The sequence below is a fragment of the Triticum dicoccoides genome, chromosome 6A (assembly GCF_002162155.2).
Source record: "Triticum dicoccoides isolate Atlit2015 ecotype Zavitan chromosome 6A, WEW_v2.0, whole genome shotgun sequence".
NCBI lineage: Eukaryota > Viridiplantae > Streptophyta > Magnoliopsida > Poales > Poaceae > Triticum > Triticum dicoccoides.
The window spans coordinates 563,364,798-563,379,072 of record NC_041390.1 but is presented as its reverse complement, the minus strand read 5'-3'; the positions used below and the strand labels follow the sequence as shown (position 1 = coordinate 563,379,072).

General features: G+C 46.4%; 1 protein-coding gene across 1 annotated transcript; it reads right to left on the bottom strand.

The window, feature by feature from the left end:
• Positions 1-385: 385 nt before the first annotated feature.
• Positions 386-2,290, bottom strand: LOC119317940 (transcription factor bHLH96-like). Its single transcript, XM_037592446.1, has 3 exons — positions 1,644-2,290; positions 773-1,150; positions 386-669 (listed from the first exon to the last, which is right to left on the bottom strand). Exons 1-3 carry the CDS (start codon positions 2,094-2,096, stop codon positions 577-579), a joined length of 924 nt encoding a protein of 307 aa, XP_037448343.1. The 5' UTR covers positions 2,097-2,290; the 3' UTR covers positions 386-576.
• Between the last annotated feature and the right edge of the window lie 11,985 nt (positions 2,291-14,275).

The following is a 14,275-nucleotide window of genomic DNA, read 5'->3' as shown; positions in this document are numbered from 1 at the left end:
GTTTTTTCTTCGGCGAGGCCCCACCACCGCTCCCATCCTAAATCCTAAGGTAGATAATGGGGTAGCACTCCGGCGAGCCCCTTCCTTCTCCTTTCTTCCCTCCGGTAAACTCTAAAAAATTGACTGGGCTTAATTTGAAATTCAGTCAATTGTCATTTAACTAATGTGAACGGACACCAAGAACACAGCACTATTCTACATACATGATCGTTGAGGTGATCGCATCGGGAGATGATTGAGGCGGCCGGGCCAATCCGATTATCAAACGGTTAAGCCAGCCAGGGAGCCACATCTCCATGGTTCTTCTTATCCGGTGATGAACGGCGACGGGTGACCCGCCGGGGAAGACCCGCAGGCCGGCCCCGTATGGACACGCGGCCATGCATGTTGGGACAGACAAATAATTGGCGCCAGAAAGGCAGAAAACATCGCTACATATTGCTTGCTACTAGCTTACACGCAAACAATGACAATGGCGCGTGCCGCCGGCCGGAGTTACCCATGCACGCAACTACTACCAGGATAGGATCGGACTAATGTTACAGACACGCTTCCGTTTCCAGCTCAACCAGCTACCTAGCACGGTCCTCTGGCGTGCACCTCGGCGACCATCTGGTGCACCGCCGCCGCGATCTCGTCCACCGTTGACAGCCGGCACTCGTCCTCCATCTGCGCGCGGCACAGAACGGCGTCATTTAATCACGGCATCAGGCCTGCACGGCATGGAACAGAGTGCGGATGTGCATGGCAGAGTAATGTGTCTGAGGCTCACCCTGAGGCTGAAGGAGTAGAAGACCAGGTGGTCGGCGGTGGCGGTGGCGTTGAGGTGGAGCACGGTGAGCCCGAGGCACTGCATCGCCACCACCATCCTCACCAGCTGCCTCGGCCGCCGCGGCGCCAGCACCTTCACACTCGCGTGGCTCTCCGCCACGGCCACCTCCACGTCGGCCACGCCCCGCCGCGCCCCGGAGCCGTCGGCAGCGCCCGCGCCCGCGCCCACGGAGTACTGAGGGAACGTGAAGAACCCGGCGAACGGCGGCGTCGACGCCAGCTGCGCGCGCCGCCGCTTCTGGGCCTCAAGCGACTGCAGTAGCTGCTCCAGCTCCTTGACGAAGTTGATCGCCCCGGCCACGATCGACGCCTGGTCACCCTGCATCACACGGCACAAACAGAACATGCCATTGATTGATTAGCCAGGTCGCGAGCAGAGCAGGCAGCGCGAATCATTCGGCGCACGGCCGGTCGAGAATGTACCACGCGCGCGCGCGCGCGACACGCCGTGCCACGTTTCCGCCACCCACCACGGACGGAAGTACAGATTCGATCCGTGACGAGTGGAACCAAAGCCGAAAGGCAGAGCGGAGCTGGCCGTGTGCATGCATGGGGAGCAATGGCATCGCTGCGACGACGGGATTGGACACCCGTCACAGTGAAAGAAAGGCCGGGGGACAGCCAGCGATGTGGTGAGCGCCGGGCCGTTCGTGCATGCATGCATGCCATCGGCTGTGAGTTGTGACACGACCGGTAGAGCCTAGCTTGGTTGGGATAATGGTACGGGTCGAGGCCGGGAGCGTACGCTCGCGCCTGCAGCGCACAGTGAAAGGTGTACTACCCGATGATGCGTCGTGTGCGCACGTACGTACCCGCTGCGCGTAGGAGGGCGGCATGGAGGACCGGAGCACGGCCAGGTAGTCGTTCATCTGGCGCCGCCGGTTGCGCTCCACGGCGATGTGGTTGCGCCGCTGGCTCTCCGTCTCCTCCCTGTTCTTCACCGCCTTGGGGCGCCGCCGCCGCCTCCGCGCGGCCGCGGACGACGAGGCCTTGCCGCGGCCGGACGCCGCGGGCGTAGTCGGGGCGACGGCAGCCGGCGGCGACACGGGCCGGCAGTGATTCTCGTCCCAGTTCCCCTCGACGGCCGCGGCCCAGGCGTAGTTGGCCGCCTCTTCTTGGAGCACTACGCCGCCCTTCTCCTCGAACTCGTCAACAATGCTGATGCCGCGGCCCAGCGACGGCGCGTACATGGACATCGCCGCGGCCACCTTGTCCGTGCTGCACGCGAGGTGCTCATGCGGGAACACCACGGCTTCCAGCGCCATAGGATCGAGCTTCCGCTTAGCCACCAGCTAGAGACCCAGCCTCACACCATACCACTACCCGGTGAAGCCAAGAACAAGAAGAGACCAGCCTATGGACACGAGATTGGGGGAAGCTAGGTCACGCTCAGCGCCGTGGGCAGCTGGGCATGCATGCCATGGAACTATGGAGGAGAGGGGGAGGGAGGAAGGACGGATGCAAGTGAGACGCGTGGTCGCTTTAAGAGCGTTGCGGCGCGGAACGAATAATACGGAGGGCCTGATCGGGACAAAGACCCGATCTGCCACTGGCATGTGGGATGTGGCGATTAGCCGATCGATGGGGCAGGAGATATTCTTTAGTTGGCCATAATTGCACTCGACTTTCACGAATCTGTCATATGGGTTCATTTTGGTCCATGAGCCATGAAATCGTAAAATGCAATTCATTTCTGATCCAAATGAGGCTATCTCTGCATGTTGTGCCACGTTCGTCAAATCGGCTCTGAACCATGTATGGAAGTTTGCCGATGACCCCTGCCATTCCTTGAAATCGCATAAAAATGCCACACACACACACATAGGGATGAAAACGGAGCGGAAACGGACGGAACTGGGTGCTACCATATTTGTTTTTATATTTTTTGCAGAAGCGGAAATGAATATGGAAACCCCGAAAATGAATACAGAAACAAATACTATCGAAAACAGATACGGAGCGAATACAGAGCGGACACGAAAACAGAACGGTGTGTTGACCGGAACTTAAAACCCCCTTAAATCATAGAGAAATACACACAAAAAACAAAGAAATTTAAGAAATTTTTAACGTGGCTACATGATAATATGGTTGTGTTGGTAACATAGGGTAGTATTGTAATAGTACATGACAATTCCGTGTTGTGTCCAGTTGAGAATGTGTGTGGAAGTAAAAGTTGGTCCTCAAATGATCCAGTCTGCTCATTATGTCATTGTGTGTTGTTTGGTAATTGGGCTACAAAGCAGCCATGGGCCTATAGTAGAAACGGAAATTCCATATTCACGGAAACGGAAAGTTCCGTTTCCGCGCCTGTTCCACCGGAAAACACCGTTCCGTTTTTGTTTCTGTTTCCGCATAAAAAATTCTACTTCCATTTCCATTTTGCAAATTTCCGTTTCCGTTTTCATATTTTCTCTCCATTTTTATTTTTCCTCCATAAAAGCGGAAACTTTCCACTCCATTTTCATCCCTACACACACACACACACACATGCACGCACACATGCATGCACGCATGCACGCGCGCGCGCGCGCGCACACACACACACACCTACACCTGTACGTTCATCTATTCATGCTAACCCTAGCACGCCGATTTGCGGGCACTGCGTCTTGGGAATGATGACAATATCGACTTGGTGAGACAAGTGGGCGCACAAGGGGAGGCTCGTGTGCCCTCTTTGCTCTACCGCTACCAACGCCGCTCACATCAACGAGGGAGCGGCACATGCCAAGTCACACCAAAGGCAGGCCAACATGAAGGAATAGTTGCTCTTGTATCCATCCTATTCCGGAAGGAGGAAGCCTCGCGAGTGGAGCCATAGGATTAGTTTGCTCTTCGCCCCACTCAGTCATTGTGCAGATAGCTCAAGTGAGAACAAACGGCTAGTTTTTTTTAGCCGAGACCGTAGAACAATCGTTCTACGGTAATTATATTATAAATAAAGTAAGAACAAAGTCATAAGTACAAATCAACCTATGCCTACTCTAGGAAACATAAATAACATATTAATCTGGTCCTAACATGTGATTAACCCAGGTCCTGATCTTGACAGCCTTGCTAGCTTTAGCTCGAAGTTCAGATGCCCATAAACCCTCCTTAAGATAGAACTTCCAAGTATTGCGATGAGGAGGTGCAGATCGAAAGATTTTATCATTCATGACCGACCAGATACCCCAGCATCCCATGATGATGATGTCAAATGCAATCTCGGCAGGAAGAGTGCTCATTGCCAATGTGATTTCATCATGAGCAGAAACTCCTCTCTGTTTTCCTGGTATAATAAGATCCCAACATGCCATGGCAAATGGGCAGTCCCAGAAAAGATGCATGGCAGTCTCCTCAGTGTGGTGCGAGCAAAGAGCACAATTGTAATCTGGCAGATACATGTTTTTGTGATGAAGCAAATTCCTAGTGTTTACTCTATCCTGATATAGCATCCAAAAGAAAATCTTGTGTCGAAGTCTGCATGAGGAGTTCCAGAGATGCTTGAAGGTGTGATGGTGTATCGTTGTTTGTTTGAGAGCAAAATACATCTTCATGGAGGAATACCGACTACAGTTCCAGGTATAGATCCAGCTATCTTGGGCAGCGAGTGCCCCTCTTGTAGTGAGAGTTTGGGATAAAGTGTTGAGTTGCTGGTATGCTTGGAGAGACAGAGGTCGATGAAAGAGTTGACTGATGTCTTGATGTTCCATTACTTGGTGTAAATAAATAGTGCTTCCATAGAAAATGAGAAGAGCTCAGGGTAGGTGTGTGAAAGAGGCTCTCCCGACCAATTATCCGTCCAAAAAAGTGCAGTATCCCCCAATCCTGCCTTACAGATGGCATGCATCTTATAAGTGGGCAGAAGTTTGCAAATCTCTTTCCACCAAAATGACCCAACTACACGCTCTCCAGGCAATGAGGATTGGTAGTAGGTCTCCCAACTAATCTGCACCCATGGGGTGTCTGCTTTGTTGAGGAACTTGTGGATGAATTTCATTAACAGTGCTTGATTATGTGTGGCTATGTCAAGAACACCTAGTCCTCCAATTTTTTTGGGGTTTACACACCTTCTCCCAAGAAATCATAGGAGGGCCTGAGTCTAGTGTGCCAAATTTCCTCCAGAAACACTGCTTGAGGTAGATGTTGATTTGCTTGATCACAGCTTTTGGCAGTGGGAGTGTGCACATGGAGAATGTGGGCATGCTTGTGAAGACTGACTTGAGCAGAGTGAGTTTATCCCCAGAAGAAAGCAGAGTGGAGCAGCTCAACAGTCTGGTTTCAATCTTCTTCAACATTGGCAAATAATCAATAACTCTAGGTTTGGTGATGTCGAGAGGAAGTCCAAGATATGTGTGAGGCAAGGTGCCTATGTTACATCCCATAAGTTGTGACAGTTGGATCATCTTATCCTCATGAGTGTTAATAGAGATCATGGTAGATTTGAAGTAATTTACTTTGAGCCCAGTATAAGCAGCAAAATGAAGCAGGAGGCTTTTAATGTGAGTGAGTTTCTGGGCCTCAGCATTGACCACAAAAATGGTATCGTCAGCATACTGAATGATGGGGTAGTCAGGGCATGAGGTATGCTAAAGTGGTGAGCTAATCAGGGAATTTTGCATAGCTTCATTCATCATTGTTTGCAATAAATCTGCGGCTAGGAAAAATATCAAAGGGGAGAGAGGATCTCCTTGTCTGACCCCTTTTTTGCAGAGGAATTGTTTGCCAGGAATACCATTGAGAAGGACTGATGAGTATCCAGTGCCATAAATCATCTTAATCCAATTGATCCACCTATCTCCAAACCCTTTAGATTTGAGTAAATCAATGAGAGTGGAATGGTTGAGCATGTCAAATGCTTTCTCAAAATCTAATTTCTGTAAAATAATTTCCTTTTTTGAGTGATGGCATTGGTGGATCTACTCATATCCCCATGCAAGACAGTCTTGAATGCACCTATTATTCGGGAAACCATACCGATTACTATGGATCAATTTGAGGATGATCTTTTGCAGCCTGTTAGCCAGAAGCTTAGAGATAATCTTCAAGGTGCAGTTCAAGAGAGAAATAGGTCTAAATGCAGCTGGGGTGCATGCATCATCTAATTTGGGAATCAAAGTGACAAATGAATAGTTGATGCTCTGAAGGTTAACAGTGCCATTATAGAACTCCTGAATGAGTGAATAGAAATCCTCAGCAATAATATCCCAGCAGTGTTTGATGAAGGCATCATTAAAACCATCTGGGCCAGGAGACCTGTCATTGGGCATTTCCTGGACCACTTTGTCTATCTCCTCTTTTGTGAAAGGGTTTTCAAGGGTGTGAAGATCTTCATGATGCTGCAAAAGATGACGAAGGAGAAGTGGATTCTGTGTAGTAACTGAGGTGCCCAATCTATCCTTGAAAGCTCTAAAAAGAATTGCTGCTTTTGCATTATGGTCATGATGCTCATTACCAGCTTCATCTTTAAGCATAACAATACTATTGTGTCTGAATTTAACTGTTGCTTTTGCTTGAAAGTATTTCGTGTTGGCTTCACCCACTTGAATTTGCCTAATGGTGTCTCTTTGTTTCCAATAAATTCTCTGATGTTCAAGGATCTTGGCAAGATGTGCTTTGACAATATCTCTTCCATTGGCTTCAATAGTACTCAAGGGTCTGAACTCTTCAATGGCATCATAGCAAAGTGTAAGTGCATCTAGTGCCACCCCTAGTTGGTTTTGGAGTATTGACGATAAATCTAGTTAAGGGACTAATGTGTTTGTGAGAATTGCAGGATAACACAGGTAGAAGTCCCTCATTGATTCGGTTTTCCTACCAGAGATGACCCCTAAAAATGTATGAAAACATTGATGTCAAAGGTGGTATATGAAGATATTCACATTGAATACTATGACAAGAGAAGACATCGCATGAAGCCTATGGAGCTCGAAGACTTAGATCTTTCATAGTTCTTTTTCTTCTTTGTTGAGTCATAGGAACCACCGTACAGTTAAGTGGGGTCCAATTGAACCAGTCAGAATGACTGAAGTGATGCTTAACCAAAACCTATGTCTTCGAGTGAAGACTATCAGAGCGAAACTTGTCCAGAGTCGGACAAGTTAGCTTTGCTTGTAGCCCAAGTAAAGCTGCCGCGTGAGTTTGAAATCTGACCGTTGGAACACGTGTCAGTTCCTTAGTGACCCAGGGTCATTTCGGACAAATCAGGTCAGGTTGCCTAGTGGCTATAAATAGCCCACCCCCTACAACCATAAACGGTTGGCTGCTCAGAGTTAGTGTACGGCTTTTGTTGTTTGAGAGCAACCCACCTCGAAGCCTTTGAGAGAGAATTCTTTGCGAGGATAAAGCCCTAACCACCCAGAGCCTAAGAGTGTTAGGCATCACTTAAGGCTTCTTGTCCGTGTGATCTGAAGACTTATTACACTTGAGGACTGTGAATCCTCCAGCCGGTTAGGCGTCGCGTTTTGAGCATCCAAGAGACATTGTGGATTGCCGGTGAACAAAGTCTGTGAAGGTTTGGGAGTCTACCTTGAAGACTTACCAGAGTGATTGGGCGAGGTCTGTGTGACCTTAGCTCAAGGGGAATACGGTGAGGACTGGGTGTCCTGAGCTGCGTGTTCAGGACTGGGTGTCCGGGACTGTGTGTCCTCAGGTTTAAATACCTAGCCGCCCTAACCAGACGTACAGTTGTCACAGCAACTGGAACTGGTCCAACAAATCATTGTCTTCAATGAGTCACTGGTTTCATCCTTCCCTTCTCTTTACTTACTGTTGGTCCTTGTGAAGTCATTGTATGATTGCACTATCTTTTGTCTTCACTGAGTGACTGTGTGTTCTGTTTGGCTTCATAATATCTTCCTATCTGATCCTTACTACATTGCTACTATTAGTCATTGTGCTTTCACTCCATTGAATACTTGACTATGGTTTGCCTAGTGTAGTCTACCTTCCGCTGCATGGTAATAGGTTTATTTCTATCGTTTGTCTTCATAACTTCCACGTTTTGAAGACTTCCATAAAAATCGCCTACTCACCCCCCTCTAGTCGATATAACACACTTTCAATTGGTATCAGAGCAAGGTACTCCCTTGTTCTGTGTGATTCGGTTTAACCACCTGGAGTTTTAGCTATGTCGACTGCAGGGATAATCAAAGTCTCCGCTGCGTGCCCCATCTTCGATGGAACTGAATATCCCTACTAGAAGAATAAGATGCGCATGCATCTTGAAGCCATTGACGTCGACCTATGGTATGTCGTCAAGAATGGCGTTCCCAAGGCTGGAGAAGGTGTCACTGCTGCTGACGTCAAGAAGTTCGTTCAACTGGACTCTACTGCCAAGAATATCATCTGTGGTCATCTAACCAAAGGACAGTATGGCCGCGTGAGTGCTTTGGAAACATCTAAGCTAGTTTGGGACTGGCTCTCCAAGGTCAACGAAGGCGTCTCAACCCAGAGAAATCAGAGAATCAGTGTCCTTCGCAACCTCTTCAACCGCTTCAATAGAAATGACAATGAGAATGTCCAGCTCACATTTGATCGACTCACTGACATCACGAATGAGCTTCAAGCCCTTGGCGCTACTGAGATCACCAAGCATGAAATCGTCAAGACACTACTGAGATCACTTGACAGTTTGTTTGACACCCTAGCCCTGATGATTCAAGAACGTCCTGATTTCAAGACACTCGATCCGTCTGACATACTTGAGAGGCTCAACACACATGAGTTTCAGCTTTCTGAGAAAAGAGATATCTACGGTCCAAACTATGGGCGAACTCGTGCCTTGAAGGCAAAAGTTGTCTCCTCATCTGAAGAAGAATCTGACAGCAGTTCTGATGATCCTGAAGACATTGGAAGAGAACTTGCTATGCTTGTGAAGAAGTTCCAAAAATTCACCAAGAAGAAAGGTTTCAGAAAGTCTTCACGATCAAGCTCAAGGAATGATGAAGCTTCTGCTCATGACTACAAGAAGAAAACATGTCACAAGTGCAAGAAACCTGGCCACTTCATCTCTGAGTGTCCGCAGTGGGACAATGAGAATAAAAAGAAGAAGAAGAGCAAGGAATATGACTCTAACGACAAGAAGAAGAAGAAATACTCAAAGTCTTCTTCCAAGTCTTCCTCAAAGTCTTCATCACACAAGAAAAGCTCATCTGGCAAGGCACGTGCGTTTGTTGGCAAGGAAATGGATTCAGAGGAGGAGTCCGCTTCTGAGGAGGCGGAGGTGGAGTCTAAGGAGTCCGATTCTGGCGTCGCAAGTCTAGCTACAGCATACATTGCCAAGTCCATCTTCAACACTGAAGACAATGACTTCATCATCGACACCGATGCAAATGACAAGGACTACTCCGCTCCTACCTACTGCTTCATGGCACGCGGTGCCAAGGTAAACACACGCACTACTCACTATCAAACATCTAGTGACGATGACTCTGATTGTGGTTCAAAACCCAGCTACAAAACACTTACTAAAATTGCAACTGAACAACAGAAAGACATGGAACATATTCAAAAATTGTTAGACAAAAGTGATGATCTGTTAGGTGCTGAAATGACTCGATCTGAGTCGTTAATTGAAGACATAAAAAATCTTCACGTTAAGTATGAGGAACTTGAAAGTCGACATGAAACGCTCTCAACAACTCATGAAAAGCTTTCCTATGATTATCTTCAAAGGAAGCAAGATCTTGAGAAATTGAGAGCGGCTCATGAAGATCTTCAAAAGGAAAATGAGTCACTTTGCGCCAAACAGATCAGTTCTTCTCAGGAAGGATTTGAACCACCGTGTCTTAAATGCATTCAGTGTGATAATACTACTTCTGTTGCTAAATGTTCTACTGCTGCTACTGTTGCAATATCTTCAACTGTTGATGTGGAAACTAACCCCTCTGCTGAGGATACCACTGCTATTGCTGATGAGAATGCTAGGTTTAAGACATTGCTTGAAACAGGGATGTACAAAAGTCTTAAAGGGCATCAGACACTATGTGATGTCCTCAAAAAGCAGATCTTGAACCGAAACCCGAGGAAAGAGGGTGTTGGGTTCGTAAGGAAAATGAATGCTGATGGCTCTTACTGGCAACCTGAGCAGTACCCAAAACCACATGGGTTGCTGCAAAGGAATCTTCAGCAGATCCATCCACTCTATCTGGCTTCACTTGTGCAAACCCCATTGTCATTGATGAATCCTTTGATGCAAACTATAAACTGTTTAAGAATTAGAATGGTGAAGTGTTTGCCAGGTACATTGGTACTAACTGCAGGAATGGACCGCCTATGAAGAAGATCTGGGTTCCGAAAAAGTGTCTGGAGAATCTTTCTGTGAATGTCATCATGACACCACACGTGAAGAAGACAAACCCTAGACCACAGGCTTCATACTGTCCAAAGGCTTCATACAGACAGAGGACTCACCTGAGTCGCACTAACGCAAATGTTTTGTAGGGAAACCATGCTCAGGCCTATGAATATGAGCGTGGTTCATCAAACCGCCATGTTCATAAGACCAAGAACTATTCTACTTATTCTTATGAGTACTATTGTCCGCCCGCAAGACTGTTTGCTATGGCTCCAAAGCCAAAGTTCTCAGATGCTGCACTTAGACTTATTGCTTCTAAGCCACCCTTGAATATGTGGGTGGCTAAGAAAGCTTAACTCTCTTTTGCAGGGAAAGGTCTCCAGCAGAAAACCAAAATCGTCTGACGCTATTGCTGGGGACCTTAAACATCTTGTAGGGCGCAAGATCAAATGCCCGAATGGTCTTACTATGTACTTCATTCCTGAATCGCTTGCTACTCTTCCTATTAGTCCTAATCTGGATCTAAGCTTTCATAACCCATCGGTTCGTTAAATGTTTTTGCTTCACAATTCTCTTCGTGAAGCCTATCCCCCTAACTGCACTGTAGGGTACGACACCAGCGTCTTCAGAATGGATTATTGATAGTGGGTGTAGCAATCACATGACTGGCAAAAGAAGCCTTCTTATGGACTCAACCTTACGTCCATCCGACAAGAGTCACATCACATTTGCTGACACTGGTAAAAGTAAGGTACTGGGTCTAGGTAGAGTTGCAATCTCAAAGGATCAACACATGGATAAAGTCATGCTTGTTGAATCCCTTGGCTTCAACTTAATGTCTGTCTCAATGCTTTGCGATTTGAACATGATCGTAATGTTTGGAAAATATCGCTGCCTTGTTCTAATGGAATCTGACAAGACTCTAGTGTTTGAAGGGTATCGGAAAGATGATTTGTACGTGGTAGATTTCTAAGCAGGACCACAGCTTGCCGTATGTCTTCTAGCAAAAGCTTCAGAATGCTAGCTCTGGCATCGGAGGCTAGGGCATGCTGGCATGAGGAACCTCCACACTCTTGCAAAGAAGAAGCATGTCATAGGCATCGAGGGCGTCAAGTTCAAGAAAGATCACTTATGCGGTGCCTGTGAAGCAGGAAAGATGACGAGGGCCAAACATCCCTCGAAGACAATCATGACAACCACTTGACCCTTCGAACTGCTTCACATGGATCTTTTCGGTCCCACTCATTACTCAACTCTTACTACTACTGCTTGTCTCTATGGCTTTGTCATTGTTGATGATTATTCTAGATATACTTGGGTGCACATAATCCTCTACAAGACTGAAGTGCAGGATGTCTTCAGACGCTTCGCCAATCGAGCAATGAACAACTATGGCGCCAAGATAAAGCACATCAGAAGTGACAACGGCACTGAATTCAAGAACACTGGCCTTGATACATATCTTGATACTTTGGGCATCACACATGAATTCTCAGCTCCGTACACACCACAGCAGAATACCGTCGTCGAATGCAAGAACAGAACACTCATTGAGATGGCCCGAACAATGCTAGATGAATACTAGACTCCAAGAAAATTCTGGCCTGAAGCCATTGATACTGCATGCCATACAATCAATCGTGTTTATCTTCACAAGCTTCTGAACAAGACATCTTATGAGCTCCTTACTGGCAAGAAGCCAAATGTCAGTTACTTCAGAGTATTTGGCGCCAGGTGCTGGATCAAGGATCCACATCACACTTCAAAATTTGCACCAAAAGCACATGAGGGTTTTATGCTTGGATATGGAAAGGATTCACACTCCTACAGAGTCTTCAATCTCTTTCATTATAAAGTGGTTGAAACAGTGGATGTGTGGTTTGATGAGACTAACGGTTCACAAAGAGAGCACCTGCCAAATGTGCTAGATGAAGTTCCTTCCAGCGAATCAATCAAGCTAATGGGAACTGGAGAAATCATACCCTCTGAAGCTCAACCTGAAGAGGAACTTATCATCTCCACACCTGATCAACTTGAAGACAATGCTCAGCCTGAAGACAATCCCACTAACAATGACAATGAACAGCAAGAGCAAAACCTTCGCCCTGTACATCCTCGTGTTGCCAATGAAGTGCAGATTGAGAGAATAATTGATAGCATTAATGCACCTGGTCCGCTCACTCGTTCAAGGGCAACTCAGCTAGCAAATTTCTGTGGGCACTTCGCATTCGTCTCAATAACAGAACCCAAGAAAGTTGAAGAAGCCTTCATGGAACCTGAATGGATTCAAGCTATGCAAGAAGAGCTTCAACAGTTTGAGCTGAACAATGTATGGGAACTGGTTAAGCGTCCTGATCCTCGGAAGCACAACATAATAGGCACCAAATGGATATACCGCAACAAGCAAGATGAGCATGGTCAAGTTGTCAGAAACAAAGCTCGTCTCGTTTCTCAAGGATATACTCAAGTGGAAGGCATTGACTTCGATGAAACATTTGCTCCTGTGGCTAGACTTGAAGCCATATGCATACTGCTAGCCTATGCAAATCATCATAACATACTTCTATATCAAATGGATGTGAAGAGCGCCTTTCTCAATGGCAAGATTGAAGAAGAAGTGTATGTTGCACAACCGCCTGGCTTTGAAGATCCAAAACATCCTGACATGGTATACAAGCTCAACAAGGTACTGTATGGCCTCAAACAAGCCCCTCGGACTTGGTATGACACACTCAAATACTTCCTGAAGAGCAAAGGCTTCATACCTGGTTCCCTCGACCCCACTCTCTTCACGAAGACATATGACGGTGAACTGTTTGTGTGCCAAATATATGTGGATGACATCATCTTCGGCTGCACCAATCAGAAGTACAGTGAAGAGTTTGGATATATGATGCAAGAGCAATATCAGATGTCCATGATGGGAGAGCTGAAGTTCTTCCTCGGTCTTCGAATACGACAGCAACGCAACGGCATCTTCATATCTCAAGAGAAGTATCTCAAAGATTGTCTGAAGAAGTTCGGTATGCAAGACTGCAAAGGCTTCACGACGCCAATGCCAGCCAAACATCATCTGGGTCCCGACGACAATGGTAAAGAGTTCGATCAAAAGGTATACCACTCCATGATTGGTTCTTTACTTTATCTATGTGCATCTAGGTCAGATATTATGCTTAGTGTTTGCATGTGTGCTCGATTCCAAGCGGCACCAAAGGAGTCGCATCACTTAGCTGTGAAGCGAATTCTTCGATATTTGGCTCACACCCCAACTCTAGGATTATGGTATCCAAAGGGCTCAGAGTTTGATCTGGTTGGATTCTCGGATGCTGATTATGCTGGTGACAAGGTGGATCGCAAGTCTACATCAGGCACATGTCATTTTCTGGGACGATCACTTGTATGTTGGTCTTCAAAGAAGCAGAACTGTGTATCTCTCTCCACTGCTGAATCTGAATACATTGCTGCTGGATCTTGCTGCGCTCAGTTTCTATGGATGAAGCAAACACTCAAGGACTATGACATTCATCTAAAGCAAGTGCCACTCTATTGCGACAACGAAAGCGCCATCAAGATTGCCAACAACCCAGTTCAGCACTCGAAGACAAAGCACATTGAAATTCGTCATCACTTTCTCAGAGATCATGTTGTGAAGGAAGATATTGATATCATACACGTCAACACTGAAGAGCAATTGGCAGATATCTTCACCAAGCCCTTGGATGAGAAGAGATTTTGCAAGTTATGGTGTGAGCTAAATATCTTGGAATCCTCAAATGTCCTGTGATCAGGCACACATCCTAACACTTAGGCAGATTGATGACTTAGATGTGCAACACACGAAGTAAAGTATATCTTCAATCAATGAAGACATACATTCTAAGTATGAATACATTAATGTGGAATTTGACTTCGGAGCGCCACGATAATTGTGCGCCGTGTATGGGTCTAATACTTCCTATACGGTGGGTAACGCCACCACCAAAGGTTCTGTTCGAAGTGTTTCACTCATGGCATTACATTTGCTATGTCTTCACATTTGGTTTGGCTTAAGTCTCAACATGTCTTCATGTTTATCTTCACTATGTTGAATATATATATATATATATATATATATATATATATATATATATATATATATATATATATATATATATATATATA

What these genes read in the sequence shown, in the direction of transcription:
- LOC119317940 (XM_037592446.1), bottom strand. Translation starts at nt 2,096, where the DNA reads ATGGCGCTGGAAGCCGTGGTGTTCCCGCATGAGCACCTCGCGTGCAGC. An exon ending in CGCCCTCCTACGCGCAGCGG is followed by an intron (nt 1,151 to 1,643) that starts GTACGTACGTGC and finishes CGTGTGATGCAG; the next exon opens with GGTGACCAGGCGTCGATCGT. An exon ending in TCTACTCCTTCAGCCTCAGG is followed by an intron (nt 670 to 772) that starts GTGAGCCTCAGA and finishes TGCCGCGCGCAG; the next exon opens with ATGGAGGACGAGTGCCGGCT.